Below are 19,100 nucleotides of genomic sequence, written 5' to 3'. Positions count from 1 at the left end.
CGTTGTCATTTTGCTAACTTCGGTCTCCCTGAAATCTACAAAGTCGTGGCCACACATATTCATGAGCTACTGGCTTGTGTGAGTATGTTTAGCCTCACAGCACAGTGGATTGACAAAAATTTGAAGTTGAAAAAAGCAGTGTTAACTCCAAGGAAAATATATTAATATTTTAGCTTTTGTAATGACTTTTACATTAACATTTTATTTATGTTTAACAAAATGTTTTTGTTGGGCTATGTAGCCTAATTACTGAAGGATTATTGCTCACTATTGCTCTCAGATTCTGCTTGACATTGATTCACTTTGAGGCTCGTAAGATATAAAAAGAATCAATTTATTGCATGTGCAAAAGGTGACATGTATGGGACTGTTGATTTTGGCTACACACACACCTGATACTATGTTTTGAAAAGTCTGGGTTCATAATTCTTTGATATTTCAGTCTGGAGCAAAAAGACAGACAGATTGACATTGCCATCCATAGAGCCATACTGCATGCATGAGAGAAAAGAGAGTCAAATGAATACAGTCAGAACAAAGTGATAAGATGAGGAGAGAAAAAATGAGATGGGGGTAAACAGCATATCCAACTCAAAAACAATGATGCACACAATCAGGTATGTAATGTTCTTTGACTGTTTTGCTGATATCAGAGCTGATTCAGCGCTGCAACTGCTTGCCAGCATCACGTCCCAGGTATAAATGTGTTCATCTAATTGCCTATTATAACAACACAGGCAATCATGGGGCCGAAGCAGATAAGTTGCCTTTTCAGTCAAAATTACTGAAGGTGAACTGTGTTTCAATGTAACTCAAAATGTATCTTCAGCATCTCGCAAACTGAACCATTCAGCTGGAATAAACAGAACTTGATGACTTCAAATACCAACATCAAAAACATGCCCCCCCCACACACACACACACACACACACACACACACACACACACACACACACACACACAAACAAACAAACACACACACACACACACACACACACACACACACACACACACACACACACACACACACCCTGAGTCACTTCAGATGCCATTCAAACTATAGGAATGTTCTTAAATTTAACCCATTTTTTGGAAACATGCCAATCATTGATTTGCACTTTCCATTTAAACCAGATGCAGCCTATGGAACATTAGTTGTGGGGTAATGAAAATGGTGTTAGGATTGCACAGTTGAATTATTGAGCTTTTAGTCGAAAAGGAGAAATGAGAGGAAGAGAAGAACAAGTAAAGAGGTGCAGCTGGGGAGTAAAGGGAGAGACGAGAAGAACATGACTGAGAGAGGAAGTGTTTGACTTAGAAATGAAGTGAGTATTTGAAGAGAAGAAAGAAGGGGAGAGGGAGTTATAAGACATGTTGTTTCAAGGCCAAAACAAACTGTGTTCATTCAAAGTGGGTTGTAGAGCTGGGTTTGTGGCCATCTGTCAATCCACAACGCTGCCCTACTGGCTTTGATAAGGTCTTATTCATGGGCAATTTTTTTCTCTCTCGAACTTAGTGACTGCGCTTTGTTAGTATTTCACATACAGTATGACAAGGAAATGCCAAAGGAATACTTATAATTATGCTGAGAGCTAACGTGTTGTCCATGCAAGGTGCTTCTGTGGGTACCTCAGCGATAGAACTTAACATCTGTAAATGGGGACTAATGACGCCACCGAGGGATGGAACAACAGAGGTAGTGCAAGTGCCCACATGCCCCTCTGGCACCAAGCAAAACCACAATTTCACGGTTAAGATGAGTTTAGGCTGAGCATGAAGAAAATTTTAAAGGCAGTACGACAGCATATAAAGATAATGCAAAGACATCAATCCACCCTGGGCTACACAAAAAAAGGCAAAGATGCATACCACGGGGTTGAGAAAGAAACACACAGGAAAAGAAACACACCTTTGGTTCTATACACTTTGTAACAATGAGTGATTCCTTCAATTGCATCATTTTGGATCTTATGTATAATATAATATATAATAATCATTTTGCTGTTGTTGTTAAGGATTCAGTGTCTCATGATTTTGAATTGGTTTAAGGCTGAATGGGCTTAGATTTCATCCACAACACTGATCAATCAGTGTTGTCACTAAATATATAAAAATTAAAATTACAATTCACAGCAAATAAAAAACTAAGCTTTTAGTTTAAGGGAACAAAAGGGAAAGGAGTGGGGGAGCAAGGGCAAGGAGAGTCGAGAAAAAGGCATGTGTTCAAAAAAGTGTTGGATTGATGCTTTGATATTAGGAAATTGGGAAGTCAAAGGGTGGAGTAAGAGGCGAGAGCTGGAAGATAGCAGCTGTTCCTCTTATCTTCCCCTCCCTCCCTTCATCCCCTCCTTCCCTCGTTTTCCTCTCCATCCGTCCGCAGGGTAACAGTGTCAGATGGAGCCGGACTCACGGGGAGACAAAGATCTAAGAAAACTGTCGCTCTTAGTTCTGCATGTGAGATGACATGTGACACGTGCACACACACTCACAGATTTCCTCAGTGGGTGTCAGTGACGACTTCACAGGGTCGACGCACGAACACAGCATGTGGCCAGGGAAATTAGGTCAGAGGAAACTATGACACACGCATACACACACACACACACACACACACACACACGCAAACACACAGATCAAATGAACCCAAGAATCTTGCATCAGTTGTTGATGATGTTTCAGTCTTGTGTGTGTGTGTGTGTGCGGGCATGCGTGCGTGCATGCGTGTGTGTGTGCGTGCGTGCGTGCGTGCGTGGATGCGTGTGTGCTCGTATGTAGAAGTGTAAGTACATGAAACATATAGGTGTGTTAATTTGCATGCCTGTCAGTAGTACTTGCAAACTTGTCCGTTGTGTCTATGTCTGCAAATGAAATTCGCACATGTGTATGTCTGAATTGTGAGCCTACACGTCACACTGTGCGTGTGTGTCAGAGTGATAATTAAAACGTCAGTAGGAGAGTTTCACAGGAGTGAATCTGTGGGGTAATGGGGCAGTGCCACAGAGGAGTTCAGCTATTCCTGAGACGCAAAACTACACATTTTCACATCCTTCATCTCTGCTCCTCTGAGCCTCTTAATAAACTCATCTTCACCCTCATCTGAAGAAACCCTCCACTCCCAGCACATCAATTAAACAAGCAAAGCCCAGCTCAATGTCTTGGAACTGTAACTTAATCTTAAATATTCCATATTAAAATCAAGTCTTCTTTTGAGAAATTGTATATTGAATATATTTGCCTCCCATAGATTATTTCTTTTCAATATAGTGTGATTATTTTATCTGTGTATAGTGCATTGTGTTGAGCAATACCACAAAATCTATGGATCTACATTTGTTCTCTTAGCCAGTTAAAGCAATATTGGTGCATGATTACTCCATCCCAGAATGAAGCCTGATCTGTATTATTACAGCAAATGCTAAAAGCTAAAGATGTTGAATTAGTGTTATGGGTAGCTATACGTAGCTTCATGAAGTTACAAAGCTACTTGTTACAGACAGTATAAGTATTAAGCACCAAAGGGCAGACAAACAAAATTAGCGACTAATAAACATAGTGGAGCATTTAGAAACTAAAAAGCCAGATATTTCAAGGAGATTGTGGAAACCAAAACAAAACTAAAAGGAGAGTGGATATTGGATTTTCATTTGTCAAGTAACCACAATAGCCACATAAGCTCCAGTATAAGGGGTTTACTTTTCAATCAGTAATGAGAACTTAAGCCGGGCAGACACGGTACAGTTTAAGCCAGTTTTAAATGAATAAATGAAATGAATTGTCCCCCCTTGTCAATCAACCAGTGGTTCTGTGCTTACGTTCAGTGTGAGCATGCATGTCATGCAGAAAGGCCAATTAAAATGTGTAGCGTAGGTTAACAAAACGTACAAGGTTAAAAATGTACAGTGATGTCTTAGAGTAAGTGTCCACACAACTTAACTTTAAATAAATGCTAATATTTACACAAGGTTATCTTTGTTTATATATATGATTTCATTTAACTACAACTTACAGACAAAAGTAACTGGTCTCATACTTCCTGAAAAAGAAATCACTGTAGTTCTGCAGTCATATACTGCTGGTTGCATGCAGACATTACAATCAACGCAATAGGAAGCTGAAAGCAAAAACACACAAAAAAGAAATCGATCCTTGTGGACAAAAGCAGTGCTAAAGTTGCTTGAGAAAGAACCTGCTCCATACAGTACAACCCGATTCACCTGAAAATGCACGTGCAGGCCGACACAGAGAGCACCTAATGGCTTCACTGTGAGCCATATCTAGTTCTATTTGCATTGTACCTCAGCCTGAGAGAGGAAGGGACAAGTGACCTTCGGCGGGTTACCACTGGACTTCGCAGGCTTCTCAAACTGACTTCTGATGTGGTAGTGGTCCGGTCCAGGAACTCCCTGATGGGAAGCAGAAAGCAAGGAATGTACAGTAAGTACAAGGTGATATTTGTAGTCAAGTTCTTCGGTAATATCATTTTTGATGTAGCTGTGGCAATTTGAAGATAAGGAGAGAGCAGGAGCAAGTGAAAGAGACAGAGAAAAAGGAAAAGGAAATCTCTCTGTTTCTGAGGTAAATGAAGGGCACACAGTGAAGGGAAAGATGAAGATTACCTAAATGAAAGACACAGCAGAGAAAAATTAAGCAATGCCAGATGAGTGAGCAACTTGTGAAAACTCACAGGGAAAAGTGCAGTTTATAAAAGAGACTGGAAGAGGAACAAAACATGTGTGCATGTTTGCGCTTATCATAGTCATAGGAAACATCATGTCATCTGCCAACTCAAGACTACTGCAAGATTTCAGGGCAGTAATTACTCTAACTAGCAAACCAGCTAACAAGACCAGACCTCACACGCACAGAGATGCTGACAGTCAGTGAGAGGTAAGGACACACACGCACGCACGCACACACATTCTCTAGTGCAGAGCCAGGAGATTTTTGTATTTGTAGTAAACTCAAAGGTTGCTGAGCCAGAGGTAGGTTAACAAGGTCGGCAGGAAAACAGCATGGATTTCTGTGGAGATTGTAAGCAGTTATACCCGAATCTTGAGAGGGAACAGTGGAGAATATCAGCACAATATGTCTTCCCCATGCCTTAGGACAGCTCAATCTTTATTCATGAACATTGACTACAATGTCTGCTTGCCAGAAACAAGTTTCTTGTCCTCAGAATCTGAAATGTCACATACAGACATACAGTATGCTAATGTACAGTAAAACTGCCACTGAGAATGCTTTTCTTAAGGTGAAATGTATAGTTTTTTTGGAATAAAGACGAAGAGAGCAATACTACTTGTTTCGATCATTTTCAGCTCTGCGTCAGACCTGCTCGGAGTCAAAGACATTTAAGTTTTTGTAAGTATTTCTTTGTGACACGCTTGGTACACCTTGTCTCTGCCATTAATGTAATAAAATCATGTGTTACAGTTTTACTCTGTGGCATTTGACTAGAAAATTATTGGGACTCTCCTCTTAACACAACTCTTGGATGCAGAAAGAAATTCCTGAACAGGTTCGCTATTTTTTTATTTTCATCAGCCATGAGGATACATGAGTAAATCTCCATACACTCCATCACTGCAAGGCACCAATATACGGGCTCAAATTAGGATAAGGTTCAATACAATTTTGACCTTGCAAGATGATGAATTTAAAAAAAAATAAGAAAGTGTAAGGACCCTTATTTAAGCCCATCCAAATACAGTATCATTATAATACATTTAACTGAAGGTATACAGTCTGTCTCAGTTGTTTGCTCAGTCTAAAGGTAGATAATACCAGATGCAGTGTTGTTATAGATTTATTTATTTATTTTCTTCCCATGGGAGAAACACTGCTTTCCAGTTTCTAAAAATAACAAGTGCTGCCAACATAACATCATCATCCATTATAACGTTAACATGGAATTCACAAATAATTTTAAGATGAACCGACAGTGAACTTTATATTTACACGGTAATATCAGGCATTACATTGGTATAACTCCATCTGTTTTGCTTTTGTTTGCAGGGATATACACGATAATGGTTTGTTAAAGTGGTGTGCTCAGTCATTGCCCTTGCCATGTCAGAATGCCTATTTAATGGGGAAATCCTACACACAGACTATTAAACTCTATGGGACACCAGCAGCCCCAAGCCATAAGAGGCAGACAGTCTGCTGAGCTCTAGGAAGTAAAAGGTGTTTGTCCTGATTCTCCCCACTGTGGGTAATGACCCATCTGGTCAGTGTATATGTGTGTGTGTGTGTGTGTGTGTGTGTGTGTGTGTGTAGGAGTACGTGTGAGTTGAGGTGTCAGATACTAATGATGACGGATGGAGGTGCAGCAATCATGGTAGGGGGTCCAAATTCAGCATGGTGCACACATAAAGCATACACAGAAGGCAAAGTTGTTGATTCAAAGTCACAGGATAATTTATAGTATGTTAGAAAACATTTTTAGTAATATTAATAGACACATATATATATATATCAAAATATATATATATATATATATGTATATATATATATATATATATATATATTCAAATAGAGGTAGAACAAATGCAATACAAAGTTGTGTATAATGAACTATGCATGATTACATAAACTAAAACCTAAAAGAGTTGAGAGGCAGCAGAGCAAAATGTTCAAGGAGAGAGGACAAGAAAAGAGAAAGACGTAGGTGCGAGTCCTTAACAGAAAGGATACGGTCACATATCTCTCCACAAATCCAGTCCCAGGTTTTTTTTACTCTGCCTTACCCACTTTACCTCACCGACAGTAGAAATAAGGCATCACAAAACATAACTCTGTCAGCACACTTAAGTTCATATGCAGGTGAGTAACTTCCCTCCACTCAACAGGCTCCAATGTATCAGTGTGTGTTTGCGTGTGTGTGTGGTTGGAAGTCAGTGTGTGTGTTTGCATGTGTGTGTGGTTGGAAGTTTGTGTGTGTTTGCATGTGTGTGTGGTTGCCAGTCTGTGATCAAATGTTATGTTCTACTGCCCTCTATGGGTGAACAGATCAACTGATGAATTATAAAGAGGGAGAGGGAGGAGGGGTTGAATCATTTCCTCTTTTTTTAAGATTTAAGATTGGGCTTTTATGGCCTTTAATTGACAGGTTAGCTTAGACAGGAAAGGGGAGAAAGAGCAGGGGGACGAAATGCAGCAAAGGGCTGTGGGTCGGATTAAAACCCAGGCCGCTGCCAACGACTCAGCCCACATGGGGCGCACACTCTACTGGGTGAGCTAGGAATCATTTCCTCTTTAATCGACTGTACTTGAATAAATCAAGAATAAATCCAAAGTACTTACCTTGACTCAGTTCTCACTGTAAATCACCGTGCTCTATCATGACTCATTCTCAATCTGCAGTTTTCAAATCCTATTGTGTTAAGAATTTATCTAAATCAAAGTGCAGTGAAGGAGGAGGACAAGCTGTTTAACTGCCAAAGATAAATGTCTTCTTAAGCATTAAAATACTCCTGAAACCTGTCAAATCATCAGAATTTAACTATGTGTGTTTACTGTGATTTTAACTACTTTACATAATATGCTAAAATAGACATAATTTGTTCAAACCTCAGGGTTAGAGCAATAAGCAATGTGAATATTGGACTTACATTCATCAGGTGACCAGAAACCTGACTCCAAGTGAATGCTTGTGTTGCTGTTTAAAAAAAAGGAACCCTTTGCTAACACGTTCGCCATATCAACTTTAAAAAGGTGATAATATGTCAATGTTGTGCTTACAGCTTGTTGCACTGCCCACAAGCGCAATAAAAAATCCAATAATGCTGCTTTAATTATCAGTTGTGGTCACAGTGGCCATTGTTCAGTAAGTTACATAAGCCCACTTTTAAAGGACTGTGTCCTCTACAGGGACAGAGCTTAATGTTGATCCCAGTCCTTTAAAGCTTTTATCTCTTACTCTTCTCATTCATCTAATCTTAGCAATTATAGCACCACATGGACACAAAGACATACTCGCCTTCTTTTCCTCTTGCCTGGGTACCAGCTCGTGGTAGCGAGGGATGATAAGCTCAGCTCTGCCTTTCTGCTCCTTTTGAAGGTTCACATTCTCATAGTGCATTTCTAGGTTTCTGAGACAGACAGAGACCAAGACAATGACAATAGAAGACACAGACAAACAAATAGAAGAGATAAGAAATAAAGCGAGGGAGAAGTGTTCTGTGTAGGAGAAATGGGGAGATACAATATATTGAATGGAATGGGATGAGAGGTGTGTAATGGAAAAGTAAATAGGAAGAGATAGACAAAGCAAAGTAGGATGGGAGAGAGAATTAATAACTAGAGAAGGAGGGGAGAAAAGAAATAGGACTGAAACAACTGTAACAGGAGGAAATATATATTTTTAATCATTTTTAAATGATTCCAATAATCACATGCAAATCACAGACATTTTTGTGTGAGTGTGTAAACCTCTGTCTACACCTATGTGTGTACAGTGTGATTGCTCACATGTACACTTTCTCTTCTATTACTTAGTCAATTGCTTTATGCATAGCTGAGCTGGGTGTGCCCACCAATGCAGAAGTGCTTAGTAAGACCCATCCTCGGTGGTCATCAATAGAAACACTATGTGAGAAATGTCAAACATAATGCCCTGGCTGTAGGATCAAAGCAATATTTCCCTTTGGTGGAACAGTTTCTCTGTTGAACACACATCTCCGTACGAGCTCAAGAGTAGTGAACTAATCTAACCTTTTGGCACTCTATCCATGATTCAAAATGTGAATTTTTGAAGTTCAATTCTCACTATCTCCGAATCACAAATTATGCTACGACGTTCCTAAAGTATTGCTAACTTTAGCATTTTCTAAAGTGAACTAAAATACCAACCATCTTCTTATCTTATTCTCTGCAAAGAAAAAGTGTATTTAACACAATGTCAAACTATTGCTTTAACATGTTGCTAGGCCTCTGTTACGATAATCAGCATTGATTTTCATATGCCAGTGATGCTAAATACTCGTACCATGACATGTAATACTTACATCTCAGGGTAATATTGTCCTGGACCCGGTCCCTCCTCCACCATCACCTGACCTCTCTTCCCTGTCATCTTGCCAAAGTGGACTCCTTTATACTTCTGTGCAGAACTCTCCTCGGACTACAGGAAGAGAACGAGGAAGAGAGAGAGAACGGACAGACACCAAGAGAGAGGGGGTGGATTGGATGAAAGAAAGGATTGGCCAGATAAGGCAAGCAGTTTTGACATTTAATAAAACCACATTCCCATCTGTAATTACATTTTAGATATCCATAATAGCATTTCTACTGGATAAAACTGTATTCTCACTAGTTAGAATGGTAATTAAAGAACTCCACAATAACATGTTTACTAGTAGAAATTGTATTTCAAGATATCTACAACTTTGATTGTACTGGTCAAAACTGAATAAAAGATAGCTATTCTAAAAATCGTTTTAAAATTTTAATTGGCTGTTTAAACATTAAATAGCTCAACTGGATATGTATTGCAGATATCCATAATTCAACTTTTCCTAGTCAAAAAGAACAATTTAGATATCCACAATGACATTTTTCCTATCCAGAATGAACATTCCAGATATCTGCAATAGAATTATTACTAGGAATAACTCCCATTTTAGATATCTACAATACAAATGTTACTAGTCAAAACTCTAATGTCAGCTATCCAAAATGAAACAAACATTCCAGATATCCATATTGTAATTTTGACTATCCAAAATACATTCTGACTAGTAAAAATGTCATTCCGGATATGTACAACTGCAATTTTACTAGAAAAATTAAAATTGTGGATATCTATAATAGTAATGCTTCCCATCCAGAATGCAATTTTATACATCTGAAATAGTAACTGACGCAATGTTTGATGTGTGTCTGTCCATGACCTGTAATAAACACGTCACCGAATAGATTAAGCAAAAAGATAATAATGAATGCCAAAATGGCTCACTTTAGTTTTGACTAGTAACAATTGTATTGTAGATATCTAAAATGGGAGTTATTCCTAGTAATAATTCTATTGCAGATATCTGGAACGTTCATTCTGGATAGGAAGAATGACGTTGTGGATATCTGAAATTGAAAGCCCCATACACATGAATGGGAAACGTGACGTCATTTGTACTAGTAAGAATGACGTTGTGGATATCTGAAATGACAATTGTAGATAGGAAGAATGTCATTGTGGATATCTGAATTGTTCTTTTTGACAAGGAAGAGTTGAATTATGGATATCTGCAATAAATATCCAGTCTATTAAAAGTTAAAGGTCCCATGACATGATGCTCTGTGGATGCTTTTATATAGAACTTAGTGGTCCCATAAAACTGTATGTGAAGTCTCTTTCCCGAAATTCAGCCTTGGTGCAGAATTACAGCCACTAGAGCCAGTCCCACAATGAGCATTCCTTAGTATGTGCCATTTCTGTGTCTGTAGTAATAATTAGAATATATATAATAATAATTTAATAATTTCCCCCTGGGGGTGTGGCCTTGACCAACTGCCACTTTGCTCGTTTGAAAGCCATGATGTCTCTCTCTCATGGGTGGGCCAAATTCTCTGGGCAGGCAAATCAGAGAAATAAGGAGCAAGATTCCAGATCGGCCCTTGACCCAACTGTGTCTATACTGTGAGGCAGGTTATGGGAGGATTGGCAGGGAGTCTCAAAAAGTTTTTAACGCCATGGGGTGCCTGTCTCCTTATCTCAACTTCAACAGTGACTGGAGGACGAGATCTGAAGTTCTGTCCCCTGTGATCTACCAATCTAGTTTTGAGGAAGGGAGATAGAAAACAAGAATGTTCAAATGCTTATAGTTAAAAAGAAAAACATAACTGTTCTACAGACACATACAAGCACTATGGTGGTATCACAGCTGGCATTGAGTTCAGAGGCACAGATTGCCCATTTGTGTCAAGGAGAGCTTTTAAAAAGCTAAATAAAAACACAGCAAGTGGGGATAAACATATTCATTCAGCTTTAATACAATGGAATGCCAGGCTATTTATTTATCTCATTTAAATGAGAATCATTTTTGTCATTACGATTGTGTGTGCGTGTGCAGGATCCCGCAGGCTGAAATTGTTGGTGAGCTTTCTACAAACACACTCACAACACAGCATGGGTTTGAATCTAATTCAAATTCTATTAAGAGGACAATCTTGTCCATATTTCAAGCCACATCCGGATTGTGTGTGTGTAGAAACTGACCAATACTTGATTTCTGGGGTAGGGTATTTACAGACAAACAATAAATGCATTATTTTTATAGACTCTTCAAAAAAAAAACACTAAATGGGGAAATATATTTTAGAATTGTGTTCATCCCTCCAGTAGATTTCAGAGATTTGCAGAATCTATACAAATGAGTATATCGCTGTTCTGGCAGCTTATGGTGGACCCACATCTGACTAAAATACTTTATGCTGGTTTTTCCTTTAATCTGTTAACCATCTGTACCCCCTAGAAAATTAAATTGAAAGTCAACATTATTTCAGTTCTAGCATACATATTATCATTCGGATATGATATTTTCTAATCAACAAGTAACGCTTAAAATGTTAACTTTTCTCTCCTTATCAATGCAAACCCCAGCCTCACAAAACAGTGACATTGTAACATTGAAAAGAAGGATTTACAGCAGTCCTATACGCTTGTTGCCATCATATCAAACGAGAACACTCGACATGTTGAGCACAGCAGAAAGCTGCTGGTGTGGCTCAGTGGGTAGAGCAGGCGCACGTGTACTGAGAGGTTTATGCCTCAACGCAGAGGTCCAGGGATCGAATCCGACCTGTGATGATTTCCTGCATGTCTTCCCCCTCTCTCTGACCTAGCTGTCCTGTCAAAATTAAAGGTGGAAAAGCCCCCCAAAAAAAGAAAGTTGCTGGTAACAAAAGCATAAATCCCACAACAGATTTTGGTGTGGGGACCATTGCTATGTTCCCACTCATGGATGCAGCTCATTCATTGATTGGCCAGTTAAAAACTGCTGCAAATGTTTATTTTTTTAAAGTTTCCCTTTCTAAACTGATTTGGGTGCTCTGTCTCCTACAGTAGTAACACAGCCTGTGCTCCATATCACCATCTGGCCAACTGTGTAATGATAATCTGACAAATCACTACACAGTCTGAACTAACAAAATACCTCATGGTGATGAGCTTTTTACTGCACTATTATGCACAGTAACTTTTTAGTCATAATATATGCCTGCCAAAATCTGTGATAAACTCATATCGGCCAATAACTACTCACTACTCCAGCATATTAGTACATATCTAATTCTGTGTATCAGTCAATGCAGTAAAGTAATTGTTCTGTCAATACAGCCATGAACCATAAGTTTAGGGTCAGCGGATAAAACCACTCACCTCTCAATAACATTCAGACAGAAAACAAAGTTTTGCTCTTTTCATTTCTATCTCATGTCTTATCATTGAAAAGTTGCCCCGGTTACTTTGAAGTAACGTCCTCATACAACCACTTAATTCCATCTCTCCACACTCCAACTTAGTCGGAGCACGGGGCGGGGGAAGTGTTTGAGTTTAAAGAAATGAGCGTGTCAGATGGAGAGACAGAGGGAGGAAGACAGACAGACACGGAGGTTGAACTTTCAAAGGGAGAGCAACAGAAGAAGAAAAAAAAAGAGCTGAGGATGGATGCACTGCTGATAGCCCTAAATCACAGCACGCCTCTGTGCCTGCGCCGGTGTGTTGACACAACCTCGGCCAACACTCAAGGACGCTGTTGACTTCCTCTGGTCATTAACAGATGAAAAATGACTTAATTGAGAGCCACACCAGCAGGCGTGTGCATTATTTTAAGTGAATATTGTAATATAGCTTGAAGAATAATTACTAATGGCTCTCTTTGTTGGCATGCAAAATGGATGAGCATTGGTGCGCTGCGGCTTTTTTAAAGTAGAGCTCCATTCATTAGCTATGGAAATGGGTTTTGGGCCGACTGAATAGGGAGGGGTGGGGGTTCAGCAGTGCCTTACATCTGCCTAGCACTAATGGACCTCGCCTCGCGGGCAGAGTAAGTACACTCAGACACACTCCTACAGACTAATGAAAGCACACCTCACATTCTCTGATGGATGTGTGTGTGTGTGTGTGTGTGTGTGTGTGTGTGTGTGTGTGTGTGTGTGTGTGTGTGTGTGTGTGTGTGTGTGTGTGTGTGTGTGTGTGTGTGTGTGTCCTTACCAGCAGTGGATTGTAGAAGGCTGGACCCAAGGTTGTGTCCGTGGGATGGGGTGGCTGCTTGAGGAGCACGCCCACGGCGTCCTCCTCATAGCCATAGGCCTGTCCCGGGGAAGGAATGGATGGGATATCTGACTGACGAACAACTTGGAGACTTTTAGCCTGCAGCCTCTGTGAAGAGAGAAAAAGCAGTAAAAGCCAGGGAGAGCAGAGAGAGAGGTCAGGGTTTGTGATGGAGAGTAGCTGAGCACTGCCTGGGGCCAATAAAGTGTGAGACTGAGGGAGGGACAGAAGGAGCGTGGGTAGGCAGAAGATAAGAAACAAACAAGTAAAATGGAAAGGGAGGAAGAAATAAGGAAAGACAGAAGTGTAGGAGCGGCAACAATATCTGCTGAGTGAACCAACAATGAAGGCCATCTCAGTCAAAATGCATGAAAGCTATTCCAACTTTCTACAGCTGGAAGGCGTGGGTGCACGTGTGTGCTAGCATAACTTTCATGGTTGGTCAGGAGTGCTTGCCAAAACCTTGTTGTGTTTGGACACCAAACACAAAAGGATGAGCAAAGTTTCAGGGGCTTACAAAGAACAGAGGTGTAATGGACACACTGTTGTCTTTAGTCCGACTGTCTCTGGACAGAATGAGGTCTGACTTTTCCACTGTTACTGCTACTGAGGATATTATACAAAAAAATGGCATATTTGACCTAGGGCTGGACCCGAATATTCAAATATTCGTTCGGTGGGTTGGTATTCGATTTGAAAATTTGAAATTGAAATATTTGTTTTTTGTTTTTTTTGCACAACCTGGCATCCCCCTCCAAACGGTTCTCATTCACACTTGAATATGTTCAAAATATAATACTCTCTTTTACAATTTTCGTATATAGCCTAGCCATTTTAATAGGATGGACAACCCAACCTCGTTATACTTAATAAATATATTTGCTTCTTCTTGGACTACTAAAGTGTTCCTGCAACGGGAGTATTCTCTGGCTAGAGCGCAGAACAGCGCAGTTTGCATGGACAGAAGTGCATGCCTGAGCTTGTATTTTGGGTTAAGCTGCGTTGCTTTGACATTGTGGAAAATAAAATAATAGAAACAAAATGTATTATCCTTTTTACCCGTTATTATCAATCTAAATTAATCTACTGTGAAATATAGGAGACTTTGAGATTTTACTGGGACGTCACGTCACATGCCCCAGTTAAAACGCCCATGAGTTGAACGTCATTACCGTGACGATTCAGCGAAAAGAAGACAAAAATGCCGAAGACAAGTTCGTTAATGACGAACAGTAAAAACGTAGCCTACTGTAGAAACAAGGGGACTGTGTCCTGCAACAACAAAGCAGTTGCTTCATCTCGTTTGTCTCTTTTACCGTGAAAAAAAGCTGCCTTCAGGTGCGGTTTGGAAATGTTGGTTTCCCCCGCTGCTGCGGCCGCCACCGAAGCTTCGAATATTCGCTGTTGAAAAGCACCGAAGCACCGAAGCTTCGAAGATTAAAAACTGGTATTCGGTACAGCCCTAATTTGACCTAATAAGACTTTTGTTACACTGTTTAAGTGGTTTAAAGAAAAAACTATATATGTCAGAAATCTAGCTCTTCTTCCTTCTCACATTTCCATATTCAAGACAGAGATAATCATCACTTAAACAGTACAATAAAATAACAGTTTCCTACAAGACTCTCTCGGTCTGGTGTCTTTATATTTTGGTCATCAATATCTCCATCATGATTGTGAAGTTGTTACTGAGCCTCTGTTGTATATTAAAAAATGACTGCTACACACGTTAGAGGCTTTACATCAGGGGTGTCAAACTACTTTAAATACATGGGCCACCGCCCCTAATTGGATCTCAAGTGGGCCGGACCAGTAAAACAATCCAGAAAGATCAGAAACTTTATCTGCCACAGAGTTTCTTGTCAGCTTGATGTTGGCAAACGCAAGTTGCTTCTGCTACGACAGTGTTCTAAGGCCATTGTAGGAAAAATATTAATGTTACGGACCCAGGAGAGAGGGGTAATATTCCGAAAAAAAAACTCTGAATTTCTAAGACTGAAGTCGTAAATGTACGGAAAGAGAACTTGGATATTCACAGAGATTAAAGTGGTAAATTTGGAAATGGAATTAATTACTTCTCACAATTTTCACACTTTACAAAGTGATCCAGTGGGCCTGATTGGACCCTTTGGCCGGCCAGTTCTGGCCCACGAGCTGTATGTTTGACACCCCTGCTTTATACATTGTAAGATGTGATAGAGTGTCTGATTTATTACAAACAAAAGATGTCATAGTCTATCTAATCTTTCCTTTGTTTTGCATGCCGTTCAAGTATGCCTTACTGAATGTGATAAGTTATCAAATGTTACAGCAAATACACCAGGTGGTGTTCAATTTAAAAGAACAATAGAAAAGCAACTGTTTTGAAAAATGTCTAGAAAAACTAGCAAACTCTATTTCCGGTTGATGGTGTTGAGCGGTCTGCAAATGGCAAAACTGCCAAAGATAAGGGCTAAGGCATTGGCAAGCTACTGTATTGGCAGTCACCACTTTTGGAGAAGGCACTATTATTCATATCTTTTCTTTGGTGTTTTACATTTTATTAAAATAAAGCAGTGTGTTAATATAAAGTGCAATAATAAATATGTTAATACACAGGACAAAAGCATTTGATTGTTAAAAATAGAGATATGTAAACTAACAGTACAAAAGTAAAAAGCCACATATATTCCTTATACATACAAAGGATATGTACTGTATGAAAGCCAACCTACTGTAGATTAAAAACATAATAAACTGGAGGGAGGAGAAAATCTATAATAAAAGATTTCCTGTAAACTGACTGCTCATTTACTTTGCCCAAATAAATGTACCCATATGCCTACCACTTTCCTGCCAAGCTTCTCAGCCTGTCCTGCTTTAGCCGTCACGGCCTTGAGTGTGTTTCCCGAGGCAGGCAGCACGTTGTAGGCCCCGGGGCCCGGAACCTTTGACACTACCTCCTCAAAACGCTTGGAGCGGTTCTGAAGACTGCGTCCACCATGGATGTTTAGCTGAAGAGACATGGGTTCAACAGGGAGACCAGCAGACACACACAGAGAATGAGATTGCGATGAACAAAGATTTACTTAACCGTACATTTTCCTCAAAAAATTCTCCAGTCATCCAGTATTATGAGCTTCATCTCCTGCCTTCCTAAATTAATAGTTTTAGATATTTTAACAGAAAAAAACAAAAAGTACTCCATGTTTATTAATTTGTTGTGTACGTTCCTACGTACTTGACAATGACGACTTCTTCTGCTTATATGGCCCACTAGTCTGTCATTTTAGCAGGAAATTCAGCCTCACCTAACACAGTGTATGGTTCTCAGCTACACTCAGGTGTTGACTTAATTGTATGCAAATGATACTCTCTGAACTGCAGTACCTTGACAGGTGAGAAGTCATACTGTCCGGGTCCTGGTATCCTCTCACTGGACTGGTTGAATACTGACTGTCTTTTGGTCAAGGTCAGGAATGGAGCATAGCCATCTGTAATAAAGGAAAACATCCAAAAAGAGAATAGCCTATGCAATTTGTTGATTGATAAAATGATTGACTGATTGATTGATTGATTGAATGATTAATTGATTGGTTGATTGAGTTACACACTATAGTAAATGAAAAAATAACAAGCATGAAGAAACATTTAAACTTGTGAGCAATATATAGGCTACCGTCACGTGGCTAGTGTAGACCTTTTTCACAGCAGACATGTTGCCATGTCATAGTAGGAAAAGCACAAGTGTATTCAAAACCATTAATGATGGGCGTATTCCACTTAGGAGAGGCCCTGGTATTGTTCATGCTGACTCACTGAAACAGCTTACTGGGACACTTGATGGAATTGTGCCATCGTTAAGGTTATCAATTTCAGCTGGGCTTTTCCTACTATGACAAGTCAAAATGTCTGCTGTGAAAAAGGTCCATTGAACTCCATTGCCAGATGTAACGTTCGGTCTATTATTTTGTATTACATTATGAAGTTTGAATGTTGTCATCTTTCTAATAAATTAATAAATGTATTTACAATTCAATTTGGACTCTATCACTGTAGCGTTAACATTAGTAATGTCAACTTAGCTATGGTTTTCAGGTTAACGTTAGCATTTTAACATCCAGCTTTATAACGTTATTTTAATCATAGATATATGATGTGCTTGAATATCTATGGTTTTAATACTGTAATGTAGGTAGGCCTTCATTTTGGCCTCTCTGGAGTACAAAAAAAGAAGCAGGTGGAGACTGGAGTAGCCTATAGTAAAGTTCCGCTTGTAGCAACTGATTCCTAACTTTAACTTTAAACGTTTAGGATACCTGCTATTTTAGAACTGCGCATGGTGACATCGTAGGAGCCGGGGCCAACTGTCGAGGCAGTGCAGCTGGTTGTCATGAAGGTCACTCTTGGAGCGCGTCCATACATTTTAACTTCCCCTGCGGAAACCGACTGCTGGCTTAACTAAACTTCATTTGTATAGCACGGACACCTGCTAGAGTTGACCCAAAAACGAATTATAGTTCCCACTTTATTTAATTTGTTAAGCCCCATGTTGGTTAAAACATTCCTCAACTGCTCTCTTTCTGCACTCACTGACTTCTTTGCGTTGCATTGCGTGCGTCGTTGCTTAGATACCACATATCTTTCCCGCTGCAGTTACAGCGCACCATCACCATGGATGTATTCATTGTGACGTCACGTGAAAACTATGAATTAGGAGAACTTCACTGATGAGAAGGAACCAAAGTAAGTGAGGTACCAAAACAGGCCTATAGGGCAACATGTATGTGATATTATATTTATATCTATCTATATATTATACTTTACTGATGAGAAGGAACCAAAGTAAGGGAGGTACCAAAACAGGCCTAGTATCTCCCTTGATGACGTTTTTCGATCACCTGAACATTTTGTAACTGTTAATGCCTTTATTAACGTTACCAATATTGTTTTGATTTTCACATACAGCAAAATGGCTGTTTCACATTAATTTCGTGTGTATAATGGATTGTGTTATTAATGTGCAACCATAGTCCATATACAAATTACTCATGTTCCTGTGATTAAACAAATTCCAGCGAAACAGCTTGCTTGTTTCTGTAGTAAAAACAACTGTTCCTGCATTTGCCTACTCTTGTCAGTTGTCACCACTCCTGTTATCGTTATTTGCAGGCTTGACCTACTTCCTCCTGCACTATTAGCTTGCCCCACAGTAGTTAAGATATGGATAATAAGGGAAAGCCATCCAAGTAATAGGCCTAACTGCCTTCTCTGGAACAGCAGCAAACTGCATCTTTATTTGAACTTCCTGTCATGTCTCGTGAGCAGGTTTGGTCTGCACACTGGTATTCCATTTAACAAATGTTATTAGGCTAATTAAACTTAGTCAGACAATAACTTAGCAGCGACAATAATAATCATACAGTGAAGGCCGATATAGCATTTTATTTATGACAATATGACATGATTACATGTAGTTAACAACTTCTCGCTGGTGCACTAATTACAATCATCACACAGATAATATCAAATGTCATCCACACGCTTAAAGTGATATCTTATTTTCCTAAAACTCACTTTCAATTTCTTACACCAAAGACTTTGCTCACATAGGCCTACCAAGTCAGTAAGAATAGAACAGAAGATGTTTACTATAAACTGCACCACTGAAAGTAATACTAATACATCGGAAAATGGCATAAATGTATTGACAATAGAAAAGCCTAGAAAAAAAGTTAGGTGTCTTTACCCAAGGGATCTGGGTGAAAGCCAAGTTAAAAGGTCCCATGGCATGAAAATTTTTTTTAACATTAATATGAGTTGCCCCAGCCTGCCTATGGTCCCCCAGTGG

At 39.5% G+C, this 19,100-nt stretch overlaps 1 protein-coding gene across 1 annotated transcript in view; it reads right to left on the bottom strand.

The window, feature by feature from the left end:
* The window catches only part of stpg2 (sperm-tail PG-rich repeat containing 2), a 55,987-nt gene extending 38,106 nt beyond the window's left edge, over positions 1-17,881 (bottom strand). The window contains exons 1-7 of the mRNA XM_028578212.1: positions 17,569-17,881; positions 16,640-16,743; positions 16,096-16,263; positions 13,211-13,378; positions 9,009-9,124; positions 7,982-8,093; positions 4,296-4,403 (exon numbers count right to left, since the gene is read on the bottom strand). Of these exons, the coding sequence (XP_028434013.1) occupies positions 4,296-4,403; positions 7,982-8,093; positions 9,009-9,124; positions 13,211-13,378; positions 16,096-16,263; positions 16,640-16,743; positions 17,569-17,674 (882 nt within the window). The 5' untranslated portion in view covers positions 17,675-17,881. The remainder of the gene's footprint in view (positions 1-4,295; positions 4,404-7,981; positions 8,094-9,008; positions 9,125-13,210; positions 13,379-16,095; positions 16,264-16,639; positions 16,744-17,568) is intronic.
* Between the last annotated feature and the right edge of the window lie 1,219 nt (positions 17,882-19,100).

Source organism: Perca flavescens, chromosome 5, assembly GCF_004354835.1.
Source record: "Perca flavescens isolate YP-PL-M2 chromosome 5, PFLA_1.0, whole genome shotgun sequence".
Taxonomy (NCBI): Eukaryota; Metazoa; Chordata; class Actinopteri; order Perciformes; family Percidae; genus Perca; species Perca flavescens.
This window is presented reverse-complemented; position numbering and strand designations above follow the sequence as displayed.